This window comes from Dufourea novaeangliae, unplaced genomic scaffold (assembly GCF_001272555.1).
Source record: "Dufourea novaeangliae isolate 0120121106 unplaced genomic scaffold, ASM127255v1 scaffold48, whole genome shotgun sequence".
Taxonomy (NCBI): Eukaryota; Metazoa; Arthropoda; class Insecta; order Hymenoptera; family Halictidae; genus Dufourea; species Dufourea novaeangliae.
The window spans coordinates 1,582,635-1,610,562 of record NW_015373938.1 but is presented as its reverse complement, the minus strand read 5'-3'; the positions used below and the strand labels follow the sequence as shown (position 1 = coordinate 1,610,562).

Below are 27,928 nucleotides of genomic sequence, written 5' to 3'. Positions count from 1 at the left end.
TTGTGAAAGGTGGGAAGATGTAGAACTTGTGATTCCATCTACCTGCCTTGGGCCTCCACTCGCAGTAACCTCCTCGTGGTGAGGCCTGGGCAATCGGTATTATCATCGGTGAAGTACTGTAAACTGATGACAATATCGAGCTAATGGCTGGGAACTTCGAATCTATCTCATAAAACCACGTTCTATATTACATCGAACTAGGATTATTTTGAAAATCGATATGAGATTCAAAGTGTAAAAATTTCTAGTTCTTTGAACGCTTTAGAAAATTATTCGAGATAAAGATGTATGGAATTACTGAAAATTACTTTAGATTCCTTTTCCTTATTCTGTAAATTCTTTGATTGGAATATGAATGCTGCTGGAAGTATGAACATTTTCACAGGACAATGATATAAATGGAACTTTAAAACTTTTTTAAGTGTTACAGTGATATTTCGTTACATGTTCCATAATGTCAATAGATTTCCCCGCAACATCCATAATTATTACAAATGTGAATATAACGAAATATCTTTTATGCGATGTTTGTGGTCTAAATAAAAATCTGTGTTTCGATTACGTTTTTGATACGTATTACTCACTTATATGTAATAATATAGAATAAAAATATACTATTAGTCCGATATTTGAAAATATGCATGCGTTCGTTGTCACTGTTAAACTGATGTAGTAACAATGGAATAATAAAATAATTTACTCAAATGTACATAATAATACATATACATATTCATAAAAACAATATTAAACGCAATAACTTTTTTGTACGCGAAGAAAAACTAATATAGGTCCGTCGGGATACGAACCCAAGACTCCTTTCTAATACGTCTACTTTATAGCGAGCGGACGGAAGAGAATCCGTTCACGACCATGGTCCCTTCTTAGATTCACGTAGTTCACAAATTCACCGTTCTCATAACGTAGAGGGCAGCAGAAAATCTCTGACTTTTTACATTATCGGTATTTCAGAACATGAGACACGAAGTCCTATAAGATGATAGGTCTATTCTATACCTAGTCGGTGATAATACATTCTTAAAATGTTTAAAAAAGTGCGCGAAAACTGGCGAAATCCAGAAATAGCTAAAATGATGGTAGCCACCTGATGGCGGAATTTGGAACTAATTCTAGAACTTTTAGAAAGAGTGCAAGAAACTGGTCAACCTGCCATGAGTAGCCATCTGGTGGCGACTTGGAGGACTAGATTAAGAAGTTCTGGATTTAATTCCAATCTCTACCACCAGGTGGCTACCATAATTTTAGAAAATTCTCGATTTTGCAATATTCCCGCGCTTTTTCAAATTCAATTTTCGCGCTGAATTGAACTTCAAATTTATTTTAACTAAGTTTATCAATTACTATTTATTTATTTATGGCAAATATGAGATAGTTGTAGTGATAGCATGTGCATGAATTCAGTAAAACAAGACTTAAATATTATTCAGACTTATAAAATATTCTAATTTATTCAATACAAATAATTATTCCTCTTCTGTAACTTGTACATCTTCCGTACGATCATCAAAGCTTCATAAGTTTATCGCCGAAATTTTCATGTGAATCTCAAATTGAAATGTGAGTACTGAATTGCAGGTTCCTCTATCAGATCCAATCTATTGTAATTAAATACATATGGGTGACAAAAGAGTAAACAATAGTGAAATGATTTGAGTCGACAATGCGCTTGAAACTTGATCCTTTATTGTCGTTGCTTGTACAACTGTCAAATTCGGATTGATGCTGACTGATAACGCTTATCCGTTCTTCCTTGAACACATTGCATAATAATTGCAGCAATAATGTCAGTTTCTGCAGATACTATTATAGCCGAAGATTAAAAAACAGTATGTACCTAGATAGCACATGATGCCTTAAAGACGCCCATTTTACGGCTATTATAGGTTTAAGACGCCTTTAAGCCGTCTTCAAGGTATCATGTGCTATCTGGGTAGTTACTTTCTGTAGAGACCTGTTGAAACAGACCACCCACTACTTATAAAGCGGCCATCTCTGTTGGCCATTCGAGCGAGGTTGTCAGAAAACTTGCAGAAAAAATAGCACAGAAGCAATCACGAAATCCAGCAACGGAATAGCAGCGGAACCAGGAAACAGCAGCGGAGCCTGCGGCGACGTAATTTGAAGTTACATATTATTCATATTTATATTCTTCTAGTGATATTATTATTGTCTGCTTGCAACCAATAATAAAAAATGTACTTTTATTACTAATTAAATCAGTTTCTCATATTATTTAATGAATCTGTAAGAAGATAACCAAACACGTTAATTCACACAATAGGGTTACAAATCTACGGTAGGATTGGTCTATGTTATGTAATGACGAACTACCTTGAAACGTAACAGTTTAAAAAAATATTAAATTATCTGGTTTTAGTATCTTGTGGGTTATATTCATATGGTGTGTATGCTCTCGTTTTATTGTTTATTGAAATTTGTATTTGTACTGTCATTATATTGTTTAATTTAGAATCATATTAAAATCCGTATATACAAACTGAATACTTAGTGTATTCACAAGGTGTTCTTACACAGAAGTGTAATTTCTCAATGAGGAAACTTGTTTAAATCATTACTTGTTGCTTTTATGAAAACAATTGAGAAAGTATTAAAAGCAAAACCAGTTTTTCTGTTTTAGATCTTGTAAACATGCCGCAGTATTTTGCTAAACCTGATGGGGAAGATCCGCTTGGAAAAATTCAGGCTTGCTTGTATCCATGTATAAAATTGAGTATGCTAGCGAGTGTACACGATGTACTTCTACGTTCTAATTGCAAAACATTTGCACATGCTGGACAACGTGTAGCATTCTGGATGGTTCCATCAGCAGTTGTAGGTACCATTTTTCCTTCTATTGTATACATGTCTACACGTTTAAGAGGGAAAGATGATTCAATCAACCATGCCATGGGTGGTATGTAAATATTCCTTTTATATAGACTGTTAGGTGTTGTGAAAGAAATATGATTTAAATTATAGAAAAAATTGTGTTTGATGTCAGACAAATGTTAAAACAAGTTTTCTAATATCTGTTTTATTGTCCTTACATTTGCATTTTATATTTTTTTCAATTTTCAAATCCAACAGTAGTGTATAAGTATTCTATTTCTTATGGTTAATTCTAACTATAAATAAGGCAACTTATATTTGTTAACACGTTGACTGCCAGCTACGAGATAACTCGTAGTTGAAACATTGCAAACATGCTGGATTATTTAAACATCCCTACACAATTTTGACATAAGATTAATATCACAGTATAATTTAAAACACGACAAGCAATCTCTATTAATCAAATGCATATATTTTCAAAGATTTACGACTTAAAAAACGAAATAAAGTGTGTATGGCTACGTACAGCCTTTTTTACTGTGGTAGTGAACGTGTTAAAAGAAAAGTTTCGTTTTCTTTTCTTCTAAGTACATTTTAAATGAAAGTCAAAATTATTGTTCTGAAATAATATTTTCTCTTTTACAGCTTTATCTATTCTGCCAATACTCCAGAGGTGGTTTCACATTCCTTTTCCCCTGAGTTTGAACATTGCAGTAATAGCAGTGTTCTGTGCCGTCATTAACAAGGAATTCAGAAATGGAATAGATGATAATATGGATACTTTGGACTGGTCACCAGGAAAACTTCATCAACATCATAGATCCTGTGACCATTAAAAGAAAAGTGTGGCTACATAGCATTTTCATAATAATGTTATTAAAGTTATCTAAATTGTAGAACTTATAATTAAATCATGAAATACATAATTATTGTCCTTAATGTATATTTATTTATCGTAATGTTTTAAATACAAAACCTTAAGTCCTAAAAATAGTTGTATTATTGGCATATAAATTAAGTTAACGTTTCTCCTTTTGTGACCTGCAGAAGTATTAATACATAATCAAATTATAAACGCATATTCAATTTATAGGCAATTAAATTTATATTTGAATGGTAACTCACACATGCTTCAAGATATTCGATTCTTCTTTCAAGAGTAGTAAGCTTTTCATTAAGAACAGCTATTCTTGATCTGCAGGACATATCTAAAAAGAAAGTCTGCATTAATCAGTTTTGCGTATTTTATTATCTTCATATCCTTTAACGCATCTCGAATCAAATTCTGCTAATTCTTTTAGTTAGAATAAAATTTTTGTCTGTCCTATGAACAGTTTTTATAATACTGCAGTGACGTTACATCAAACATACGGTTTAATGTTAAGGATTATGTTTATTTGAAAAAAGTGATATATCATTTATATTTTTTATTATGTTTATTTGACCAGTGAAAAGTTAATGTTTCGTTCAAATATTTAATCAAATAATAATATCTGGAACGTACTCGAATTATAAGATAAACAGGAAAAGCTTCTTCTTCTACAGAATAACAAACTAGAAAATAGCAGACTTTGTGTCTAGATTCTGTATTTAATAATTTAGACAAATTACCAAAGGAATTAAGGAAATCGGTTATCTTTTTTATGCTACCGGTTATGACTTCAATATATTCTCGATTTGCCCAATCTTGTTGAATTTGCTTTTGGATATCTTCCCGATGTACGGCAGCCATTATTGACACTACGCTTCCACAGTACTGTATGTCATCTGTCAAATTGATAAAAACATAAAGTAACGACATTTAGACGTTACCATGGGCATTTCTGAAATTCTAATTCTCCAATTAAGAATTACCTATTGACAATAGTATTCGTGGTATTTGTAATACGATGCCGAAAGTAATCGCTTGTTACACCGGTTACACCGACGGTCAAAATAATTGTCCAAACTCACTTTTTATTGCTGTATGATCGGTTAGCAGCGCCATCGTTGTGGTTGGAGATTATTAGAGATAGTACACTCATAGACATATACAGGGTGTCCCAAAAGAGCTTCGACTCCCGGAAATGAGGGGTTCTTGGGATAATTTGAAACAACTTTGTCCTTAGCAAAAATGTTATCCGAGGCTTTGTTAACGAGATATTTACGAAAAACCCCGACCAATCAGAGCGCGAGTCTGCAGGTCGAAACTACGCGTTGCGATTGGTAACCAATACTACCCCGGGAACTCGGCCAACAGACTCGCGCTCTGAATGGTCGGGGTTTTTCGTTAATATCTCGTTAACAAAGCTTCGGATAACATTTTTGCTAAGGACAAAGTTGTTTCCAATCATCCCAGGAACCCTCATTTCCGCGGGTCGAAGCTATTTTGGGACACCCTGTATATGTTCATGATACGGATCAGTGGCAGTTCATGGTACAGATTAATGGCACTATTGCTGTTGCATTTACAACCACTGACAATAATAATCCGTCGATTGGGCTGGATTGGACGAATACGAGAATGGCCGTTCTCAGAAGTTTAAATTTGAGTAACGAAGACGTGTTGCGTTTTAAGTTTCTTTGAATGGAAGGTGATCGTGCTTTAAAAAAATATGTCTATTAACGTTACCGTCAACGGAAATCCTTTAAGCATAAGACGGGGAAGAATGGTGTTGTCTGATTTAGACCAAATTAAGAAAAATGAACGTGACCGACGTCGAAGGTTACGCTTGGAGCAGGTATACATGCATACAATAAATTATTTAAAAATTTGAAAGTAATAGAAGTGAGTAATGTTTATAGAAGTATATAATAATTAATAAATAGTCTGTGGATTTTATGTTTTCACAGTAGACATACTGGAATTTAGTGTAGTTCAAAGTCTAATAAAACTCTGATTAAAAAGAATTCCTAATAGATTCTAGTTTTTGTAAATTAGTCCATAAAATTCTTTAATTGCACAAAAACTATAGCAATAAGCATTCATTAGATATATAATAACACTAAAATAAAGTTCATGTTTTAATTAATATTAAACGATAATTACTTTATTTAACTGTAACAACAACAGTGAAACTATATCACAAACATTGAAAATTAAACGAGAAACTGATATAGGTACGGCAGCAGTCAAAAGAAATATCGGATAGACTTTTGGAACGTGTTAAGAACATAACTAAGCAGGAACTAAAGAAACTCGAGAACAATGATAAACTAAATTTAAGGCAATCATATAATGCGAAAATCATGGAAATTCAACACAAATACCAAGAAGACATGGCAGATATTGGTATGGCGCATGTATCCGCATTGTTAGAACCTGATCATAATGCAGTGCTGCAAGAAAAAGAAAGGACAAACAAATTAACAGCATCTAAACGAGGGAAAAAAGCTATGAGTAAGGTTCATGAGAATCAACAAGTAAGACATTCCATTTACATGCTTTTCTAGATTGTAAACTCTAATGTGTTACAATAGATTAAAATTTATAAAAGAGTAAGTTAAATCCATGTAGAAAGAAACTATGCAACAGCAGCAGCATCAAGAACGGTTGCGGCAAGTAAGAGAATTGGAGAATCTTAGGTCAACTTTGGTAGCGAATCTGCCTCAAGCGACAGTGCTGGAAACAGATATTATACAGGAGGAAGTTGATGAAAGGAATAAGCAACAAAAATCTGCCAAGAAAAAAGGAAGGAAACAGTTCTTTAGAAAATCACCTGGGAAGATTACAAAATCGTACATAAGGGTACATTAGTTGTATATAAAACTAACAGAAAACGACCTTTTAAAATTGATGGTTCGAACTTTTAATACTTGTAGTGCTTATTGAAATAAAACAACTTATGTTAGTAAACATAGTTTACGATTTAAGATACGATTGCAAAATATACAAATACATAATACATTATTATGCAGTGTGCTATAGTTTCATGTACTCTATGGTCTAGCAAACAATGCAGTTCTTTATCTGTTGCATCAACGAAAACCCGCTAATTAAGAAGATATTTTAACACTTTATAATAACAATTTCTTCACACTTAGTCTTACATTTGTTAACACAATTTTATTTGCGGTGATTCTAAAAGTTGGACTATCAATTTCAGAACGTCCTATTTACGCCGAAAGTTATACGTGGGTAAATTTATTTCAGGTTGTTGCTAGTGATCTAAAAACATGTTCGCCTCGTTTAAAATCGAAACCACGAACAATGAAGTCTGGTCGGAAGAAAGATCATTCAAATTCGCAAGAACAATCTGCTGTCACATCGGGCATAGAACTTGCGGCATTAAAAAGCACAGCTACTACAGTAAACACAGAAGAAACTGTACTTAGGTCTGAACAGAATGAGAAAAATTCGGGAAAAGTAACGTCGATTCCAAAAGCTACACAGGCAGAAGTTGATAAAACATTGAGGTATTTTTTATAACGTTAATTTTAATACAAAACAATATCTGAAACAGCTCTTTTATTTATAATAAAAGTTTTATTATTATTTATTATAAAAAATTTATATTGTACATTAATATTACAGGTATAATCCACAGGATTATGTTCAATTGAATTCAAACTCATCCTGTGGCAGTCAGAGCGACAGTACTAGTTCACTGAGCGACGATTCTTCGGATCTGCCCGCTACTGGTGAACAATCAAAGTGTACAAGAACACCAAAACAAAGTGTTCATTCTCCGGCAAAAGATAAAGTACAATTATACGATCATAGTACGCATCAAAGGAATGTATATAGTAAACCAGTCGGTGTAGTTGAAAAAATACATGCATGGACAGAGGTTCGTAATTACAAACGAAGAATAGTAACTACTAATAGTAATAGACACACTTAATTAATGTCTGATATGGGAATTGTTTAATTATATTTGTAATATTTATTTTAATTTTAAAAATTCATCTCTTTAAACTGTGTCTTTGTACTGCTGTTTCCTGCAGTTATTAGAGATACTTCATATTCCAATGATAGATAACTCGTTCTAAAATAGCAGACTTTGTGTCTAGATTCTGAATCTAATAATTTAGACAAATTATTAACGAATTTAAGGAAACTCGTTCTAAGCAACAATGTTTCCGAATACTCATACTTTACATTTTCCAGCCAAGTGCAATAGACTTAGCCCAAGAGATAGCAAAGTCTGAAGCGATCGAGTCGCATCTGACAGAAAGCCGTAAAGCAACGGCTCAGAAGCGTGGCGAAGACGCGGTATTGCGTGAAAAAGTGCGACGGGATTACCAAACGCTTGTAGAGAATTTACATTACTTCGCGAGCGAAGAACGTAAACTAAAAGCCAATCAAGTTAAACGTTATACGGTACATATTCTACTCTAGCATTATTTTCTCTTACAGTGGACTCTAACTATATTGCCACTAAACATATTGCCTGCTTCAAAGATATAGCGTTAGCCATAAACTTGACCGACCCTAAAGTTTATGTGTTTCGGTAGCTTAATCCTGTCACTTGATACCCTTGAGTTGTAAAAATTCTGCTCGACCATTGTTCAGAGGCGTATGACGTCAATTTGGGATCGGTTTTTCCGTGTTAATGTAATTAAACAAATTCTTACAGCGTACTAACTTCAGATTTAAAATACTTCTGGCCTTTTTATTCTTGATGGAAGTTCACAAAGACGTAAATTTCTTTCAAATATTCCAGTCTTTTTCGTTTTAGTCCTTGGAACCCCGTAGCTGAAAGTGACCTACGACACTGAGTGCGGTGGGACACAATAGGCCCCCGATGATCGAGTATAGTCGGTGAAAGTGCTTTCGTGGAGCAGGACCCCCGACTGATTTACAACTAGGCACTAGGCACTAGGTTTGGCCATAAAACCCGTAATGTGAGACTTTTATGATACTCGAACTCCGTTCAGGGCCGTGGGATGTCAACACGGAACTGTTTCTTCCTTTTTGGTATATTTAACAAAATTTTGGTACAGCATACAATTTGGAAAATAAGTTATACAAATACATCATTTCTGTTTTTCACAGAATACGCACACATTATACAAAATTATATATATATATGTGTCGACAGATTATTAAAAACAAATTTTTCCTCCTCGATGTTTTGTTTTTCTGCATGAACACATAAAAAATAATGAAAATATATCATTGGAGTAAACAAGTAATTTATCGGTTTTATTACACGTCATCTACCTTTCAAGATTGAAAGAAACTAATTTGCTATTCTATAGTTGCTATTATATTCGTGCAAATACATATTCGTCGTAAACGAATGTTTAACTTGCAACATTCACGGAAGAAGTTTATATATTTTCTAATCTTTGACATCTATATGTTACCCTTTATTAACACGTAAATTACATATTACTGAGCAAGAGATGACAGGAGCCTGAGATGTAAAGTAAATATACTTCTGTAAAATACGCACGGCCCTGGCTGCGGTTTCATCAATGGACCTTCGGTCACCCACAAAGTGCCTAGTTGTAAAATCAGTCGGGGGTCCCGTTCCACGAAAGCTCTTTCACCGACAGTACTTTCGCGCACACCAACACAATCTACCTTTTGCAGGATGCATAAAGGGGGCACTCAACTCATTTCCATTTTACTCTCCTGCAGCCCCGATCATGGCAATATAGTTAGAGGCCACTGTAATTTTTTTATCAATAGACTGCGGATTTTTATGCAAGATAATATTTTGTAAAGCAATTCATACAGAGAAGTGCGCATGTAAGAATTCCTTTCTTTTCTTAAGTATCATATTGGGTTCAGAATAAACTGGAAAACTCATTGAATCTGATGAAAGTTTGGCTAGAAATGCATAAAATCTGCAGTCTAATTACACTGTTCAACAAATTTTTATTTTTTTTTTTCATATTTGTAACCGCCAATAGGCTTGAGAGATCTTTACAAGCTTCATATGAATCTGCAAACCGTTTCGTTTCAGCACGTACAGTTTTTGAAAAAATCAATTTTTTTACATTGCAAATTTTCAACTTTGCAACAAAAACAAAACTGATTTTATAACTTTCATTGACACTAGACTTTCTCTTAGACCCTTAGTTGCCTTTCACTTGAAACAGTGTCCTTTTCACTTTGAACATCATTTTAGAGCCCAGAGAATTATTTCGCGTCAAACGAAACGGGATAACTATTACTATAAAAGCATAACACAGTTCCAAAAGTTGAAAATTTGAAATTTTCTTAAAAATTGATTTTTTCAAAAACTGAGCGTGTTGGGAAGAAACGGTTTGCAGATTCGTATTCAGCTCAGAAAGATCTACCGGAACTGCCTATTGAAAGTTGCAAATTTTCTACGTGTTGAACAGTGTTATTAATGTTTCGTTAATCGCAGTATATTTATCTACCATTAGAAAGACGCGCACGTATTGGAGGAACGGAGAAGGGTATTAAGGGATCAGCATAAAAAGAACCTAAATCGTGCTATGCAAGCTCTATTGAACGAAGAATGCTTCGAACAGTGCCCCTCGTATCCGGTCGAAAGACAGATCACTCTTGCGCCCAGAGAAAATTCCGAAAGCGACGATGTACGCGCTGTTTGGGAGGATCCGTTCTCCAACGAGCAAAGCAGAACTGCGCAAAGTAAAGGCAAGGAGAACGAGATTTCACGGGAGGAGCAAATCTTAGATATGTTGAAGAAAGTTGAGAAGCAAAAACAGCTTTTATTGAAGGAATTTGGTGCAGATTTACCGAATGATATTTTTAACGCGACTATGAAGCCTTTGTTCGAGAGGGACCAATCGGTTCCAGCACCGTCAACCGTCTGTCACGATGCACGCAGTCGACAAGCACCTTTGTCACCGGAAATAAAGGTTATAAATGCATCATGCTGTTCCGAAAGCAGCCGTAAGGATCAGACAGAGAAAACGGGAAGCTCGACTGTCGATAAAGTAGAAACTGCTGTACAGACTGCCACAGAAGATACACACGATCTGCCTCAAGATAAAAGCATTCAGGTGGAAATGTTACAAGAAAAAGGTGATGTTAAGGACACTAATGATGAAGTCGATAAGACTGCCAAACATTATCCAATCGAACCAAAAATCACAATTGTTACTCCGGAAGCGGATAGCAGCGTGTCGGCTAGTTCTGTGGTCACAAACACCGTTCACGATACCGGCAGTCGGTATTCGAAAACAACCCCTAAGAAACCTAAGCGTAAAAAGACACCTAGAAAGCACAAGTCGCCGTTGGTTGGTGTCAGCAAAACACCATCTTCTGCGAAGAAACTTTCGAAAACTTTATCGAGATCGCGTTTCAACGGCCTAAGAAAGCCCAGCTGCGCTTCTGTAGATACGCCCAATAAGAGAATCAAAATATACATCAACAAGACTGGATTCAATATTGAAGTGAATCCACCGCAGACTCCGGAAATAGCCGTGGATGCGAGCACGCAAAGTTCCCAGATATTTTCTGCGGGCGTTCAAGAACAATCTACAACAAAATTGTACACTGTGAAGTCGCAGTCGACGCGAATCAAAATGAAGGAAGTCTCGGACACTTCGACGTCGTTCGCCAGTCCGCCGCCAACCAAACCCCGAAACATTCTGGAAGTTTTGAACAATAATATTTCTATTCTCGAAATGTTGGATTCTTCGGCGAACGAGAGCGTGAAATTGTTACGAAGAAATGTCAGTCCAGTGTCGACGCCGGAGACTCCTTCGCCCCGTACTATGAGAATGCCATCGAACATACCTCACCCTAGTAAAATTAGTAGAATGCTTCGATACACGTCCACAGATACCCAAGTGAATTGCAGTAGCCCGTTGTCGTCTTCCAAAAATGATCATTCGTCGACAACAGATTCATCCGGTTATCAACAGAGGCGACTGTTATCCGAGCAAATTAGCAAATCTTTTAAGCAGGCAACTTCATCACCGGAAGTCTGCACATGCAAGAATCCCGAAAGCAAGCTGATGCACGCGAAATTTGATAATATCTGCAGTTATACGTTGAAGAACTGCCCTGAGATATTGCAGAAGTACGAAGATCTTCAGTGTTTGTGCACAGAAAGAATTGTGTCCTTGACGAATCTTATTGAGAAGGTTCGAAACGAACAAAAAGGTACAAATCATAGTTTTGAACTGTTAACCCCTTGCCTTATAACATCGAGTAAGACTCGTGGTGACAATATAAAAATGGATTGAACAAACAGAAATATTATTCGTTTTCTTTGAGTCAAACTGAAATACTAGTTTGCTGATATTGATATTTAACTTTTAGAGTAAATGTACAATTGCGATAAGTACACGAATTCCTTTTGCTTCTGGGGACTTATTGATGATAAAGTAATTTTGTAAACTTCAGACATCAAGAAAATCATAGGGCAAGGGGTTAATATCGTGACATAGGGTAAACCAACCAGTGAATGACTGAATTATTGCATTTGTGGACGTTTTGGATTAATACTTGAATGTGTTTATTTATAACAACAAAACAGGTGTTGAAATTGCAATTACATACATTAATCTTGAAATTTTTATAAAAATAATCACTTATTCTTATCGTGATTTTAATGAAATTATTTATAAAGTGTAAAACGTGTAAAAGCCCTGTAAATGATTGGTCCATTTCTGAAATATTTTTAATAAGAATTATACTTATTAATGTTTGCTTAACACACTAAATTGAAAATATGAGATATTAAAAGTGCAACAACGCTCCACTTATAAACATTTAATAATTTTTAAATTTATAATTTACATTTCTTGCCTAATGGTCATTCAACTGGTTGGTTTACCATATACAAAGGGCCATGAAAAAATGACTAATTTCGCCATTCTTTTCAGGCGTAGAATTCTCGGCGATCAGCGGTGACGACGAAACCAGTTTAATGCAACTACCTCCGCCGAAAGTAACGACGAACGATCTACAAAGTGTTCGGGATCTTGTTGAAAATATAGAAGCAATTCATAACCAGCTAGCGAAAACGCTTATTGAATCGCAAAGGATTGTCCAGAATACAGCGATTGCTAAACAAGAGTCTGATCAGCTGAAAGAAGTAGATGCTGAAATACAAACGAATGGAAATGCACAGAATGTTGCGACTCAAATCGTAGAAGCGAATGTAGAAGTACAGAGAACCGTAGCCAAGCCGAGAATAATAAGAGACGAAATAGTAAATATACAGCTTGATGGCTACAAGGTACAGTCTAGACCAAAAACGTTGGAAACAACAAGCCCAGGCCGTAATTTACGATATTCGACGATGCAAGACGAAGAGATTATAGAAAGATTATCGCAGGAAATTTTGGAACAGAGCAAGAGTCTTAAAAATAATTTACTAGCGACTAAAGGATCCATCAGTTCAACAACGGACCAAACGCATCAGACAGACGTCGTTGATTCTAAGAACGTTCCTACCAGCAAACCAAAGACTGATACAGCTGTGCAAAAACATTTTGCTGCGGAGGTAACTTTAGATTACACTGGCCAACAAATTTTAACCTTAGTTTTGCAATATCCACTTGGTGATCCTTGTAGAGGTTCTCGTTCTAAACTCGAATCCGCAAACAGAATTGCCCTATCACCCTCAGTTTTTGAAAAACACGAATTTTTGTGAAAATGAACGATTTCAGGAAAAAATGGAGTATTACGTGAAAACTAAATACGCTAAAAAGTTCAGTTTAGCCTTAAAAGGTAGATGAAAAGTTCCTGGTTGTATTAGTGTATATAATTATTAAATTTTGTAATTTTGAATAGTTATAGACGTCAAAATTTAAAAAGAGTCTATTTATAACTATTCAAAATTACAAAACTGAATAATTATAGACACTAATATAACCAGGAACCTCTTCTCTACCTTCTAAGACTAAACTGAACTTTCTAACGTTTTTAGTTTTCACGTAATACTCCATTTTTTCCCAAAATCGTCTATTTTACAAAAATTCGTGTTGTTCAAAAACGAAGGGTGATAGAGAAATTCTGTTTGCGGATTCGCGTGTAGGACAAGAAACTCTACAAGGATCGCCCAGTGGATATTGCGAAATAGGACTAAGGTTAAAATTTGTTGGACAGTGTTATTGATAAGACTATTAATTTAACTGTGAGCACAATATTTTATCTTCTAATGGGTATTTAATATTTTATTTTTATTTTTAGATGAAAGGAACTAAAGATTTTATTCCGTTGCTTGCGGACATCCCAAAAGTATCAAGGACAATGGAGAACGCTATATTCGCCAACGGAAGAACCAAACCGCCAGTAAGCTTGCTTAGTGGACTGTACAGGTAAGAAAAGATACTTCCGTTTCTATTGCGCGTGATGTACTATTTCGTACAAAATTTGTATTTCAGGACTGATATCGAGTCATCGGGCCATGAATTATCAACAATAATTGAATTCGATACACTGGACACCGTGAATAAGAGTCAGAATATCGTTAAAAGTCCATTGTCGATCAAAAAAGTTTCACAGTCCCAAAAGACTAAAACTGCCATTGTAGTCGAATCACCAGAACGCTTGGTTGCTTCTGTGAACACGCATAATCAACAACAATTCACAAAGTCTTACGATCCATCCACATCGAAGCTGTCGTCAATGGTTGCATCACATAGAACAGTGGAGACTCCAGCCCAATTCGACGCGCCAAAGGTGTCCAAAGGTGTTTTTTCTCGAATGGACGCTAGACAGACAATAAATAAGAAATTGCAATGCGGTACAGACAATAAAGAACTGTCGCCAAAAGAAGACTTACTGCCTTTATCTTCTGTTAATGCAAACGAAGAGAATAAAAATATTAAGGAGAGGATAACCTCGACAAGTTCGAATAGCTTTTCCGAATTGTCTGGAATTTCGCAAATAGCAAGCACACCGTCGTCTGATATATTAAGACACGCATCGTCTCCCGAAGAAATGGAAATGGCCCTTAAGAAGCTTGGCTTGGGTTGGGCGATAACGACATTAAAGAAAACACGGGAGGCGAGTGCGCTTAGCTCGTCGTCGAACTCTGATGACCGAACGCCGGTGACCACTGGCAAAAGAATATCACCTGTTAAAAAGCAATTCGATAATAATTACGGCTTACCAGACTTCAGTGATGTGTCTTCGATATCTGTGAAAGAAGCCAGTAAAAGTACGGAGAAAGCTGTGCTCCTTAAAGGAAGAACATCCACACCGTTACATTCGAAATTGCAAAATTCAAATTCCAACAGTGAAACAACAAACACCAGTAGCTCAAACGTTTCGGGAATTTTACAGGAACCTAGTGAAGGTTTAATAATTCCCGATATAGGCCTTACTTGCACAAAATCGAATATTAGGAAACTAGAGAATCACTGATAGATTTTTCTTCGTCGATTTACTAACGACTGAAAAGTACTTAATATAAACTAACACAAATGTTATATCGAGTAATTATGTTAGCGTTCAATTTTTATTAAATACAAATAATATTGATGTTTATAAAGTTTCACTTTGAATGTATAACTATTATATCAAGATCAATGTTAAATTTTTTAGGTTATTTTAGAGTTCGAATGGTTGAAACATAATGTGTTCTAGTTACGCACGACCGGAGGGCTATTCTGATTTTCTCAAATATAAAAATGCTGAAATATTTAAAAATAATAATTATTTATTAGAATATTAACAATATTACCTGACATTCTAATTTGAGAAGTACATTTGTTGAATGTTTCTTCGTACCAAATTTAACAAACATAACAATTTTACTAGTAAAAGTGTACACGTACCAAAGTAATGATACTTTTACTACTAAGATCACACATTATGTTCTATATTTAGTGAAATTATATTTAAAAAATTGTATATTTTATTATCATATAATAGTTTCATAACACGATTAGATATTGACAATAAGATGCTTTATTAGAAATTGATGGGATTAAAGGTAAACAACAATTAATCGTTGTTAAAAACTACTTGTGTATTATTACAATTTCTTCGATGTTAATCAATTCAAATGACGGTTTGTGGAATTAGATCAATGAAGTAATTCACCTTTAATATCTCATCATTCATTTTAATAAAGTTCTTTCTTTACTGTTACGTCATAACATAATCATTATTGTATAACTTAGTTGTTATTCATTATATGTATATTTTGAATAAAATAAAAATTTATTCTCTACGAAATTTTATGCATTATATATTTATTAATGATTCTTACCGGATTGCAATCAGTATGTGTACACATTTACTGTATACTTTTACCATGTAACATATGCATAAATCAATACAACTCTGTTACCATCCCAGACACAATGTAAAAGACTTATTATGTATAACAATTTTTATACAATTGCTTCTAGCATATAAAATTTGTTTGCCTTAGCTCTTCACGATTAATACAATATTTCTTCCGTTTAATTAACTTATCCGCTCTTCTCCCCATCTCGATAAAAAAAATGTTACAATTCTGCTGCGCGTTTGATGAAACTATTCAATAATATCTTCCAATGTTCTTTTTATAGAACATGTTATTACATGTGCACCGTGCAAGCACAAAATCATTTTATCAATGTATCCATTAATATTTCCCATAAACATTTTAGGGAATCACTATATTGCTTTATTTATAACTGTATGAATTACAGTCACCTTTTTAAATTCGTTATTGCACCGTATTGATTCTCATAAAAACGTTAATATTTATAGAATAAAATGTGTTCGAACAGAAGAAAAACTTGATATTTATACAAAATTCATTAAATATTTACGAACAATAAATACATTAAAGGTTTTGAATGATTGTTTCTAACGTCTGTAATTATCTCTTTACCGTTTTTAAATGTTTTACATGCATATCGTACATCCGTACGAAAGGTATAAGTAGGCCCTTTCATGAAGGCATATCCGAAACGTTTCAATAGGCAATTTATACTTATACATATCCGTGAAATTAATATAAATAACAAAATTCAACTCCATACGTCACTCGAATAACGTTTCTGGGAGTCCATCTTCTTAATATACGTGGCGGCATCAAGTTCCGACATTTTTCCATTTTCCATCACAACTTTTAGTAAGATATTATGAACGTCACGTGCCATATTTTTAGCATCACTAAATGAAAAAAAAACAGGTTCTTAGAAATGTTCATTTTAAAACCAAGAAAGCTATGAGAATTTAATGTTATCGAAGAATGGTTATACTAACCCACAGACATAGATGTGTCCATTTTTCTCACCAATAACTCTCCATAATTCCTCTTTGTTCTTTTCTAACAGGTGCGTAACATATACTTTCTGATCTTGCTCTCTGCTGAACGCAGTGTGCAAAATTAGAGTACCATTGTTTACGTACTCTTCGAGTTCTTCTTTATAGAGAAAGTCTTCCTCTTGCTTTCTACATCCAAAGTATAAAATTGTGTCACCCACTTCCTTACCTAAACAGAAAGAAACAATTCTTCATAAATTATAATAGGTCGATGTAACATTCTATACAATCCTCTGAGATTTTTTTAATTTATCAGAGTTTGTAGGTTTCGTTAATTCTCTACTTGTAAGTTCGAAAATAAAAAAATGTATACATGACAGAGCTATGTACAGTTCGTCACAAAAGTATTCTTGGACCCTTTAAAACAGAATAACTGTTTCAAAATTGGTCCAAGTGACTTGAACTCTTTTGTAAAGTTGGGAACATTAGTTTACTAAATGATGTATAAAAAAAATTGGCAAAAGTCGCAATTGGTTAGAATCGCGAAGAAAATAGTAAAGGTTGCTTTTTACAACTTTTTTATTTGAGACTGTAATGAAAATTTAATAAATACATTTCGAATTTTAAAAAAGTTCTGTTTTGAAGGGTGTTCGAATACTTTTGTGACCAACTGTACATGGAAGTATTTAAAATATTGTGTTTAAGGAAGTTATGTCGATTGTTAAAAGTCTTACACAAAAAAAGGAAGATTTTCCAGAAAAAGATTTCAATAAATTAGAAGTGTACAACATTTAACAAGTGATTTTCAATGTAAACGAATTGCCATATAGATAGTAAATTTTACTTTCTTTTAAACATTTACAAATGAGTACGACTGCAGGTTCAGGTGTGGCCATTATTACCTTCCCGTTTAGCAAGATCACGTTCTTGAATAAATGCTCTGAAAGGCGCGACACCAGTGCCTGGTCCAACCATAACGACTGGAGTCGATGTTCTAGTTGGCAACCGGAACTGAGATTTCCTCACAAAAATAGGAACATAACACGGTGGGTCTGACGGATGCTTCTCCTTCAACCAGCTGGTAGTTACACCCTTATTAATTCTACCGGTCGGGGTTTTATATTCTATCACGACTGCAGTAATGTGAACAGACGTTGGGTGCAGCTGAACAAAAAGTTCATGGAGAAATTACAGAAATTATCAACATGATATTACAATTGTCTTCGTGATACTTTAATAATAGGTAAGGAAAAAAAAAAGGAGACTTTCGGTGTGAATTGAATATTTTCCAAATGTAGTCACCGCTACGAAAAGCATCGATTTCAAATCTAAACGTCATTTCATTACTTTACCTTAGGCGACGAAGAAATTGAATAATAACGGCATTGCAATCTCGGCAGAAGTTCGCACAAATGATCCAACGATGGCTTTAAACTAGGAATATCTTCTAAAATGTGCACTATATTTCGATTCTCTTGAGCTATCCATTGTTGATAAGCAGCTTTGCCCTCTGCGGTGGTCGATGTCATTAATTTCAATTTTTCTTTGTCTTGTGGATCACTGCAATATTCCGCCAATTCTTTAAGAATATGGGTACGTGGATTACTAGTAATGTCCAAGTAATGTGTTAAGGCAGTTCTATAAGAACAGGGACAAGGGAATGGATGTTTCTTCGTAGATTCCTCTGTAATAGAAGAAACGATAAATTGAAAATATACCATCGTACGACATTATATTTAAAAATAAATTCAGTATGCAAAGGTTAATTTGAGTTTATACGAAAACATTAACTTACCATCCGTGTTTGTAAGTGTAAACACGGTATCTAAATCAACGCCGCATTTCTCGCCAATTTTGTTTACTAATTCGGCATTATTTACAGGATATACTGCCAAATGATCACCAGCTTCATAACGCATCTTTGATCCTTCTATATCAAACTCTATGTGCATACAGGATCTGCTTGATGTTGGGCCATGAAGTTCTAGATTAACTTTAAGTGGTGCCAAGAATGGATTCTTTGCATCATATGGCCTATGAGTAAACTAACTGTGAGTGTTGTGAAAGTTAAGTTTACAGATTTCTAAAATATCAAAGTAACGTACGCTCTTTGATTCTTGAATGAATGAAGACGTGCTATTTCACCAGTGTAGATACGTTCGACTGGCAGATCAATGTGCTCTGTAAGTTTGTACTGCCTGATGCTGACATCTTCGCCTGCACCTTCGATTCCAAAGAAGTCACAAACTGCTGGCCAAAACTTGTCCTTCCATGTGATGAAATCATCTTCTATACTGAAATGGTGAATGTTCGGTATGGACGTTTATGTGGTTCGTACCTGACTCTCTAGTCAATAAAGCATCATATTAATAATTGGTATTAAACACCCGCTAATATATTTTAATAATGTATAAAAATTACATTTATGAAATTCAACATTTTCATTGATAATTCATCATATTGTAAATAAAAAATATATTTTGATTAGTCGTACGACTCCACTGTGCTCGTTTCTGGTATGTTTGGCAACGTTGTGTTTGCACGCATATCTATATACATGGTGCGTGTTCAGTTTTCACGCGTAGTTAATATTCAATATTCTTATATGTAAAGTTAATTATATTCTCGTGCATTATAGCTTAGAAACTTAGAATTCACTAAAACACCAAATAAATAAAATATGTTTTAAATGTATTTGTATTTCACGGGTATGACCCTACTTCAGCAACGTTGTCAAGTCTTCCACATAGTCTCAATAACCATCCAATAACCTACACATCCTGGACTTTATTGTAAAATATCTTCCTGGAATGTTCGGCATGGTACAAGATTTAGTTCATTATCAGAAAGCTCAGGATTTATACTTTCAGTACCTAGTTTTTAGTTAGCACTTCTAATTTTTGTGAATAGAAAAGATTATACTTCTGGTATGAAATTGCAAGACTGCCATAAGAGCTGTGTTGAAGACTCAATTATTCACAGGCTTTTTCTTATTTATTTGGTCGGCAACAGAGTCTCAAATTTTTTTTGTGTGTATTTCGTTCTAATAAACAATCTGTATGAATTTTATTTAATTATCTAGTCTTTCGAATTTGACACAAACCACCTTAAATGTAGCTCAGAAATCATGTGAGACATTACACACAAAAAATTTGTATATTCCTTGTGAATCTTGTATCTATCTGACAATGATAGTAACTTACTTGGCATCATCGTCTCCCAAACCAAGTTCAATAACACGTGTAGCACCGAGTTGTTCCAATCTATGATCAACGTATAATGCCACTTCATTATAATGTTCATATGTTTTATTCCCGAGTCCAAACACCTGCAAAGTAGAACAAAACGGTTGAAAATAAAGAATAGCAAGTGACTATTACAATCTCATGTAACTAATTTTTCAGCATAATCAAAGAAGCCAACATTTCAAACATTACATAAAAAATGAAGAATTTTACAAACACAACAATAATAATTTATGTACATCAATTATTGACGCACAATATGTTATGTGTATAGAATTTTGACAGAAAAAAATCTAGCAGATTCAAATCAATAGAACAATGAAACCATGCAAATTACTTGCGTCATAAAAATCTATGCTTTTTATGTATCTTTTATTTGGTTCAAACTATTTATCCTTAAATCTTGAACACTTTTTCAACATTGTCTAGGATGCTAACTGAATGTTAAATATTTAAGTGTTACTGTAAAAAGCTAAGTTTATGTGAACAAAATTTAATCGATACCTATACGAAAAATATAAAGAACTGCAAATAAGAAAATTATAATAAAATATTACAGTAACAATAAAAGAAAAACATGTCTAAATAATTTTACAAGAGTAAATATAAACAGTATTTGGTTAAATCCATAAAGAAGCATAAAGAAGATAATTTTAATAAAAGATGATCCAGCAGTTAAGTAAGAAAAATGATTAAAATGACTGCAACATTAGTCACACGAAAAAGCACTCGACAAGTACCTCAAATGTTGGCGGCAAAACTAATGTCGCAAACTGCCGTCGGGTAGCGCTATCGTACCTATAATGTTTGATTATCACTCGTAAAAGTTTATCGCATTTTTTAAAGTTCATACTTAAAATATTCCTCAATGTGAACTTTATTTAGTGTAGTTAAATAACTGTTGTTGTGGCAGTTAGCACGAAAATTATGTAGTTACTTTTGGAAGGGGTTACATTTGATAAACGTTACTGCTCACGATACAACTATACACGTGCGTGTGGATCGATACATGAATTGCTTACGTAACGTTACATCCGTATGACTGAAATGCTACGCGATGGAAATATTCTCGTCGTATAAAGATTTAAATATTTCCAAAAATGAACGGTTTAACACTGTTTAAATTCATCATACACAACTGTCCCAAAGAGTAAGTCAACGTTTCCTCTAAAATACCACAATTTAAAAACATCATTTGCTTGGAATTATAATTGTAGCAACTATTTTAGATGTAAATAATATCTAAAACGTATAATTTTCAGAGTGTAATAATAAATAATCGTTGAATGCAATAGTTTTTTAAATCTTTAAATATACGGGCTTTTAAGATACGGGCCCGAAAAAACTGTGTACATTAAAAAATAAAAGGTTGGTTCTCGATCTCAAATTTAGTTACAAGAATACGATAAACTTTCAAAATTTTCTTTATAAAATGAGATAATGTACTATTGAGGAGAATTCCCTATAAATGCAAATTCTGAGAATTTGATTTTCAAAATTAAAAGCAATTTCTTTCAAAATGCAGTACGACTATTTCTTATTAGAACTAAAATTCAAATGAATATGTTTAAGAATGCCTTTTTTTAAATATTAGATCAGAAGAAATTGTATAAAAAGAGAATAAAGAATACACTGTACTATAATTATTAGTTCAAAATTAATAAGTATTATTTTGATAAAAAAGTATAGTATTGTCAATATTTTGACCAAGAGAAATTCTGAATTCTTTGTCATCGACGATTCAGCACTCTAATTTATCTAAACCATGGGTTTAAAATGTATATGATAAGGCCAGTGATACAAAAAATTATCTAATATGTGGGTTTGAAATATACATGTATGATAAGACTAGTGACACAAGAAATGTTTAGCAAGATCCAAGGACTAAATATAATGGCAAGCAATAATATATTAAGATAATTAAATTTTTAATGAAATAAAAAAAATTCTGTAACAACAAGTAATAGATATAACTGATTACACAAGTTGAAATCCATGATAAGTAATATATAGAAATTGTACTATGACTTCATCTGATAATATGTCTATGTGTTTTCTCATTCTTTTATTAGCATAATTTGATAAGTAGATGCACTTTAATAATACCTAAAGTAACATGTGTAAAGCAAATTTTGAGTTCAACCTCCACATTATGTGTATATAAGGTGTTATTTGTGGTTATTTATGAAACATACAATTTAATTTATGAAATGCTTATGTAAGAAGCATGAACACAACAAGTTTCTTAATTTCCGCGATATACTAGACATTTTTTGATTTTTTAACATGCATAAAGTAGAAAACAGAAATAATACATACAGCATAATTCAATCCATTGAGGTCAGCATCGCCATTTTTTAGCCAATCGACAAACTCCATAGCATTATCTGTAGGATCACCTTCTCCATACGTTGCTAAACAGAATACTGCCAAACTATTTGGTATTGATTTTAGATTTAACAGCTCTTCCTGTTTCGATAAATTACAATTCGTAAATCAATAATTTGAAATATTGAAGAAACTCTTTCTTTGTCTTATTCGTACACTTTAATCATTTAATATAATGACCCAGATATTTAATTTTTCGATTCATTTATAAATATGTATTAGAAATACTTTAGTATCATTTGTTTATGTACATATGTAAGTAGGAATAATTGATGGTCTAGTGTGACCAAACTGTACACGCATACGAGTATTTCACCTAATCAGTTTGAATTTTAAAATAAAAATAAATTGTATTTTCGATTAAATAAAGATTAAACAAAAATAAATGAAATTGATTTTTTTTTAGATTTTTACCATATCACATTCTTCAGGATCGGCTACCATGCCTTTCAGTTTATAACGGATGCCCTCTTTAGCCAATCGACCCGCGAATTCTTCTGCAGTTCCGGTCTGACTGCCATAGAATACTACCAGACTCCTTCCAGAAGTCTTTAGTTTTTTAATGAATGAATTTTCTGACGGCGTTACTGTGGGGAACAACGTTGGCCTTTAACAAACAAATTTTTTTTATGAAAAATAGCCCCCTGTGATACTATAATCTGGTCACCAACTTAGTTTAAATTCCACATATAGATAGTACTATCAAAAACGTTTGACAAGTTAAAAACAATTTCTTCTGTATCAACCCAAGGAAATTCCCCCTAATATAAAATAGCTTTAATGGAAGAAAAATATTTTAATTTATACAAAGACCATAAGGTGCTCCAGATTTATTATCTGCAGTGTAGTTAATGCACACTGTGTATACATATATACCACATCACTCAAAGTGACGCGACAAGAGTAAATAACAAATCTGGCTGTCATTCAAAATTGGGAATATTTGTATGATTCTAGCTATGTACCATTAGTACCTTAACACAGTATATCTCTTCTATAAAATGTATTGTACTGTGCAGTTCCCTTGGGACAGTACATTATACAGGATGTTCAGTCGTGAAAAAGACATACTTCTTTGGCATATTTAACAAGTCATATACATAGTGAAGGTTACAGGAAACATCTTTACTGTAATGTAGTCCCAGTTAGTCCCATTGGAAAATAAAGTTTTCTCTGTTCATTGCGTGGAACGCTAAACTAGAATGCTGTTCACAGGTCTGAACACTACTCTAAGGAGAAGTGTTTGACATGGTTATGTCTCACCTCAAATAGTACTATGTACTTAGGGTGTTAATTTAACGAACGTGCTATATCTTGATTAGTGACTATGCATTATGGGTCTATTTCAATTCATTAAAAAGTTGTAAAAAACGAGAAATACATTAGGCTGCTCGCTATATCTAAGTTTTATTCATATGTTTCAAATAAACAAGACTACATTGGTCAATGATCCAGGGTGGTTATCTGCCATTACCAGGTTCGCTTATAATCCTGTTATAAATCCTTCCAAAGTCAAATAGCACAGGGCCATCAGGATCAGAGGATCAGACGATCATTAAATCTATCATCAGATCCAGAGGAGGGTCATTAAATCTACCATTAGATCCACAGAAGAATCATCAAATCTACCATCATATCCACAGGAGGATGGAGTCTCTTAAATATATACGACTTGACCACTTATAATGAGCTAAGGGGGACTAAAGCTATGCGAAAACGAAAAAAAATCTATGAGACACAGAATTGGGGTTATGATCCCCACAACAACAACGATATAGGGTGGAGGAAGTGGATCTCACCTCAGCATACGTGAACACCACACTACAGTAAATCCTCAATGAGTGTTCGACGGCTCCTCAGCACTGAACATGAAATATTTCGTAAACTAATGGACATATGCGGCTGGAATTAATATCATTGGTTTCAGAATTCCAAGCTCTATAACTGTGCTAAACCTCATTAAATAATCAACATTACACCTGGGGATCTCTCCTTGTTAAAAGCAAATTGAACTCATAAAATAGTATTTAGGATAAAATTTCCTCAGAAATGCAATGGTAATAGTAATTGCAAAAGAGAGAAATAATTTTTTAACCATGAAAATTTGAAACCGTTATGCTACCCAGATAGAATGTTGCAGATAAAACTATGTTTCGCTGGTACTAAATTCGTACTAGTATGGTATCTGAGAGTTGGAGCGTTCTAACTTAATAGACTCAATTGCGTTTCCATTGCCACGGCTTTGCTGCGCAACGAGGAAGCGTGGCCTTGCGGCGCCAATTGTAACGCGTCTGGAATACACTTTACAGAGCAAGGATCCATCAAGTAGCCAAGAGAAGTGTACCAGTATATTAGTAAATAAAGAAAAGGACAATTGCGTGCTACAAAAAAATGCCTGGAGTATTTTACTTCTGCTATAACTTTTTCATAAATTCGGACAGAGAGCTGAGCTGTCTCTTTAACCTTTTTAGCTCAGAATGTGATCTGTCAAATATGCTACATGGGCGTGTCCATTTTATCACAGGACATCCTGTATATTGTTTTGACCTCAACCAGTCTGAACGTGTTAGAAAACTGTGATTGTTCCGTGTCAAGTACGAAATAATAATGGGCGATACAGTATCAATATTTCGAATATCAACATTTTCTATCGATATTTAATGCGACGATATATTTCAATATCGATACTTAACCCATAAACATCGAAATTTCGATACAATCGCAGTGTTTGCCGTAAATTAACAGGTCGTAAGGAAAACGGACCAATCGTGAGCTTCCCACAAAGTTTGCGATTGGTCGATTTCTTTTCCACGCTATTACCTGAGAATTTACCTTAATAAATATCCACTTAAAAAAATGATTCATTTTCATTTTTCGATGTTATTACTTCTAATTTAATTGCAAGTATCGATACCGATAATATCGGATATTTTATTCTCGATATACATGTGTGCATCGATACTCTGGGTATCGATACATATTAATACAATTCAAATGTATCGCCATGACTAGTACGAAACTTACTGTATGGAATAAGATTTCGTCACAGCCGTGTACTCCTCCTGTTTGTTCCGTCGCATTAACCACCATAATGCCGCTAATAGAAGTGCGCTTAGAAGAATAATATCGAGGGTGCTGAAAAGGGGTTCATCGAGAACCTCAACCTTGTCTTCGTTCTCCAGCACTGGAGAACCTGTCATTCTTACTGCTTTAGGTTGTGATGCGCTTACAGTCTGTAACAGAAGACAATATGATTCGTAAGCATTGTTTTATTTTTTTAGTTCATTCCTTGCATGAGTACCTTGACCTGTTTTGGTATCGCATAAATTTATCAAATGGTTCGCGGAACATATATTGTCTGTATGTATGCTAAAGGTGCGTTTACATCATCGCGGGAATGGGGACGCATCTTAAACTACTCAAAACCAATATTCATGAAAATTCTCCTACCTGAGTGTATAATGCAGTTTGCGTTCTTTTTATTATATCAACATTTAAAGTATATGTAAGACCTAATTTTCTGAACAATACGCATAATTTTCTGTTTCTAATACAGAAATAAGTGGAACGTGTTTGAAAATATGTGTTTGGTTAGCTATTTTATTTATATACACAGTGTACATAAAATATTACTTTTACGTAAAGGATACATTTTCTAGACAAGTTTTCTTCCACGTCTCTATACCCGTTATTTATTATTAATACACTGGAACTGTAAAAATGTGTCAAAAATGATCAGATATCGGGCGATCGAAGGTTAACATGCACTTCGTGTATTGTTCTGCACTCTGAATGCCAGACATTGTGAAACATCCTTTAGATAACCAACATTAATATAAAATCGTAATCAGTATTCGGAATAGCTGTGATAAGAAACAGCCTTTTAAAAACGCGACCATTGTATGCATCGTGCAATGGAAAGCAAAAGAATTTTGATTACAACTTGAAGCGATTCTTGTAAAGTTGTCCAGACTTTCAGAGAAAAAGATTGTTTTTTTTTACAATTACGTAGATTACTTATTTATTGACTGTGTCGACGTTTATGAAACCTCTGTATAAGCTTTCAGTAAAATATTTGACACGTTTAAAAACATTCTAAATTAAAAAAACGACACTGACATTCAACTTTCATTCACAGAATACCATATTGCATATTTTTTTTAAATTAATACTATATCTGATCTGTTATTATTTTCTAATAATAAAGCCTTGAAATTTATAAAACGTTTTCACTTGTTTACACTATACTAACAATAGTAAGGTTTTGTATTGTAATTTCACAGGTTTATCAGTGAGCAGAAACGTAAGAAAAAAAAGTCTTAATACATTGTTTTTTGTATCCCCTACAATTTAGTTGCTATAAAACTAGACAAAATCGAAATGTTCGTACGTTTCAGCATCGCTCACTTACACTGTCACAGCACGAGTCCAAGGAATGCGTCATAATCAGCTGTTCCAAGTGATCTACTAACAGATTCCCGCCTAGAATAACACGTGGTTCACGGACAAGACCCTATTCCGTCCTAGCCCAATCATAACCTTATTTGCTCGCTATATTTACAGATTATTTGTAACCGTTTCGAGTTCGTCACTTGTTGGGGAACAGTGACACGTAGAAGCCAATGACCGATTCAAATGTGTATTGTGATCACATTGCCGTGGCTTTTGCTGCGCGTAGTGATGGGCACCATCGACTAAATTAAACTATCGAGTAATGACTATTTAGTCGACTAAAATTTTGCTTTATAGGTTATGTATAGATTATGTCATCAAGTGACAGTCGAATTCTGAGATAATACGTTCTAGTTGGTTCGTCTTCTTTCTTACTAATCTTAAAAATATCTTATTAATATAAAAGAGGCACGAAAGTATTCGTGCACTCTACACAATTAAATGAAGTTTTTAAAATTAACGATCTGACTTTTTCGGAGAAGTTTAAACAATTAGTTTACAAGGTAATGCATAAAAGAATATATGGAAAAATTACAATTGGTTTGCATCGCGAAGAAAATAATGAAGATTCAGTCAATAGCGATCGATAGCTCGATAGTTCGAGTCAGTCGCTTCAAGCGACTAAATTAGTCGACTGAAAGTAGTCGTTGGTTACTATCGACCTAGTCGATTATGCCCATCACTAGCTGCGCGTGGAACGGATATACGGCTTTGCGTCAGTACTGACATATTTTTAAACGTTTCAATATACCGGAAATGTACGGCTTTGTAGCGTAGGAAAAATCGTACCAGCGAGGACGCGCCTTAAGCTAAACCCCGTTCTGAAAGCTCATTCTAACTTTAAGACTTAATTATTGCAAAATGAAAGCAAGTCAGATATGTTTTCCGGTTCATGTTTTCTTTA

The 27,928-nt window shown here is 34.0% G+C and overlaps 4 protein-coding genes across 9 annotated transcripts in view; 2 read left to right on the top strand and 2 right to left on the bottom strand.

The window, feature by feature from the left end:
- Positions 1-1,961: 1,961 nt before the first annotated feature.
- Positions 1,962-3,799, top strand: LOC107185585. 4 transcript variants are annotated; one of them, XM_015573301.1, is made up of 3 exons: positions 1,962-2,131; positions 2,657-2,932; positions 3,496-3,799. In XM_015573301.1, the coding sequence occupies exons 2-3, from the start codon at positions 2,668-2,670 to the stop codon at positions 3,684-3,686; spliced, it is 456 nt and encodes a 151-aa protein (XP_015428787.1). In that variant the 5' UTR covers positions 1,962-2,131; positions 2,657-2,667; the 3' UTR covers positions 3,687-3,799. The 4 variants fall into 4 exon arrangements, with proteins under 4 accessions (XP_015428787.1, XP_015428786.1, XP_015428788.1 ...); XM_015573300.1 differs by having other exon boundaries at positions 1,962-2,142; XM_015573302.1 differs by lacking the exon at positions 1,962-2,131 and adding an exon at positions 2,347-2,419 and having other exon boundaries at positions 2,657-2,854.
- Positions 3,786-4,826, bottom strand: LOC107185586 (probable protein BRICK1-B). Its single transcript, XM_015573303.1, has 4 exons — positions 4,705-4,826; positions 4,462-4,617; positions 3,976-4,058; positions 3,786-3,891 (listed from the first exon to the last, which is right to left on the bottom strand). The coding sequence occupies exons 2-4, from the start codon at positions 4,580-4,582 to the stop codon at positions 3,865-3,867; spliced, it is 231 nt and encodes a 76-aa protein (XP_015428789.1). The 5' UTR covers positions 4,583-4,617; positions 4,705-4,826; the 3' UTR covers positions 3,786-3,864.
- Positions 4,827-5,302: 476 nt separating this feature from the next.
- Positions 5,303-15,100, top strand: LOC107185511. The gene is made up of 10 exons (XM_015573204.1): positions 5,303-5,570; positions 5,950-6,252; positions 6,347-6,577; positions 6,983-7,245; positions 7,364-7,619; positions 7,940-8,152; positions 10,174-11,884; positions 12,610-13,232; positions 13,922-14,049; positions 14,116-15,100. The coding sequence occupies exons 1-10, from the start codon at positions 5,445-5,447 to the stop codon at positions 15,098-15,100; spliced, it is 4,839 nt and encodes a 1,612-aa protein (XP_015428690.1). The 5' UTR covers positions 5,303-5,444.
- An 854-nt stretch (positions 15,101-15,954) lies between these two features.
- Positions 15,955-27,928, bottom strand: part of LOC107185607 (NADPH--cytochrome P450 reductase) — a 30,471-nt gene continuing 18,497 nt past the window's right edge. For 2 of the 3 annotated variants that reach the window (XM_015573332.1, XM_015573331.1), the window contains exons 2-11: positions 25,597-25,805; positions 22,987-23,179; positions 22,504-22,653; positions 20,143-20,267; positions 19,045-19,233; positions 18,735-18,973; positions 18,292-18,623; positions 17,842-18,103; positions 16,940-17,168; positions 15,955-16,846 (exon numbers count right to left, since the gene is read on the bottom strand). In XM_015573332.1, coding sequence (XP_015428818.1) covers positions 16,702-16,846; positions 16,940-17,168; positions 17,842-18,103; positions 18,292-18,623; positions 18,735-18,973; positions 19,045-19,233; positions 20,143-20,267; positions 22,504-22,653; positions 22,987-23,179; positions 25,597-25,772 — 2,040 coding nt within the window. In that variant the 5' untranslated portion in view covers positions 25,773-25,805 and the 3' untranslated portion in view covers positions 15,955-16,701. Of the gene's footprint in view, positions 16,847-16,939; positions 17,169-17,841; positions 18,104-18,291; positions 18,624-18,734; positions 18,974-19,044; positions 19,234-20,142; positions 20,268-20,924; positions 20,983-22,503; positions 22,654-22,986; positions 23,180-25,596; positions 25,806-27,928 lie in introns of those variants that run through there. The other variant, XM_015573333.1, reaches the window with a different exon arrangement.

Bases quoted from the DNA above. Each gene is read 5' to 3' on its own strand.
- LOC107185585 (XM_015573301.1), top strand. From the start codon at position 2,668: ATGCCGCAGTATTTTGCTAAACCTGATGGGGAAGATCCGCTTGGAAAA. The intron at 2,933-3,495 runs GTATGTAAATAT...TCTCTTTTACAG, and splicing joins AATCAACCATGCCATGGGTG to CTTTATCTATTCTGCCAATA.
- LOC107185586 (XM_015573303.1), bottom strand. From the start codon at position 4,582: ATGGCTGCCGTACATCGGGAAGATATCCAAAAGCAAATTCAACAAGAT. The intron at 4,059-4,461 runs GTAATTTGTCTA...CTTTCTTTTTAG, and splicing joins CGATTTCCTTAATTCCTTTG to ATATGTCCTGCAGATCAAGA. The intron at 3,892-3,975 runs GTGAGTTACCAT...ATACTTCTGCAG, and splicing joins TCGAATATCTTGAAGCATGT to GTCACAAAAGGAGAAACGTT.
- LOC107185511 (XM_015573204.1), top strand. From the start codon at position 5,445: ATGTCTATTAACGTTACCGTCAACGGAAATCCTTTAAGCATAAGACGG. The intron at 8,153-10,173 runs GTACATATTCTA...ATCTACCATTAG, and splicing joins ATCAAGTTAAACGTTATACG to AAAGACGCGCACGTATTGGA. The intron at 14,050-14,115 runs GTAAGAAAAGAT...TTTGTATTTCAG, and splicing joins TTGCTTAGTGGACTGTACAG to GACTGATATCGAGTCATCGG.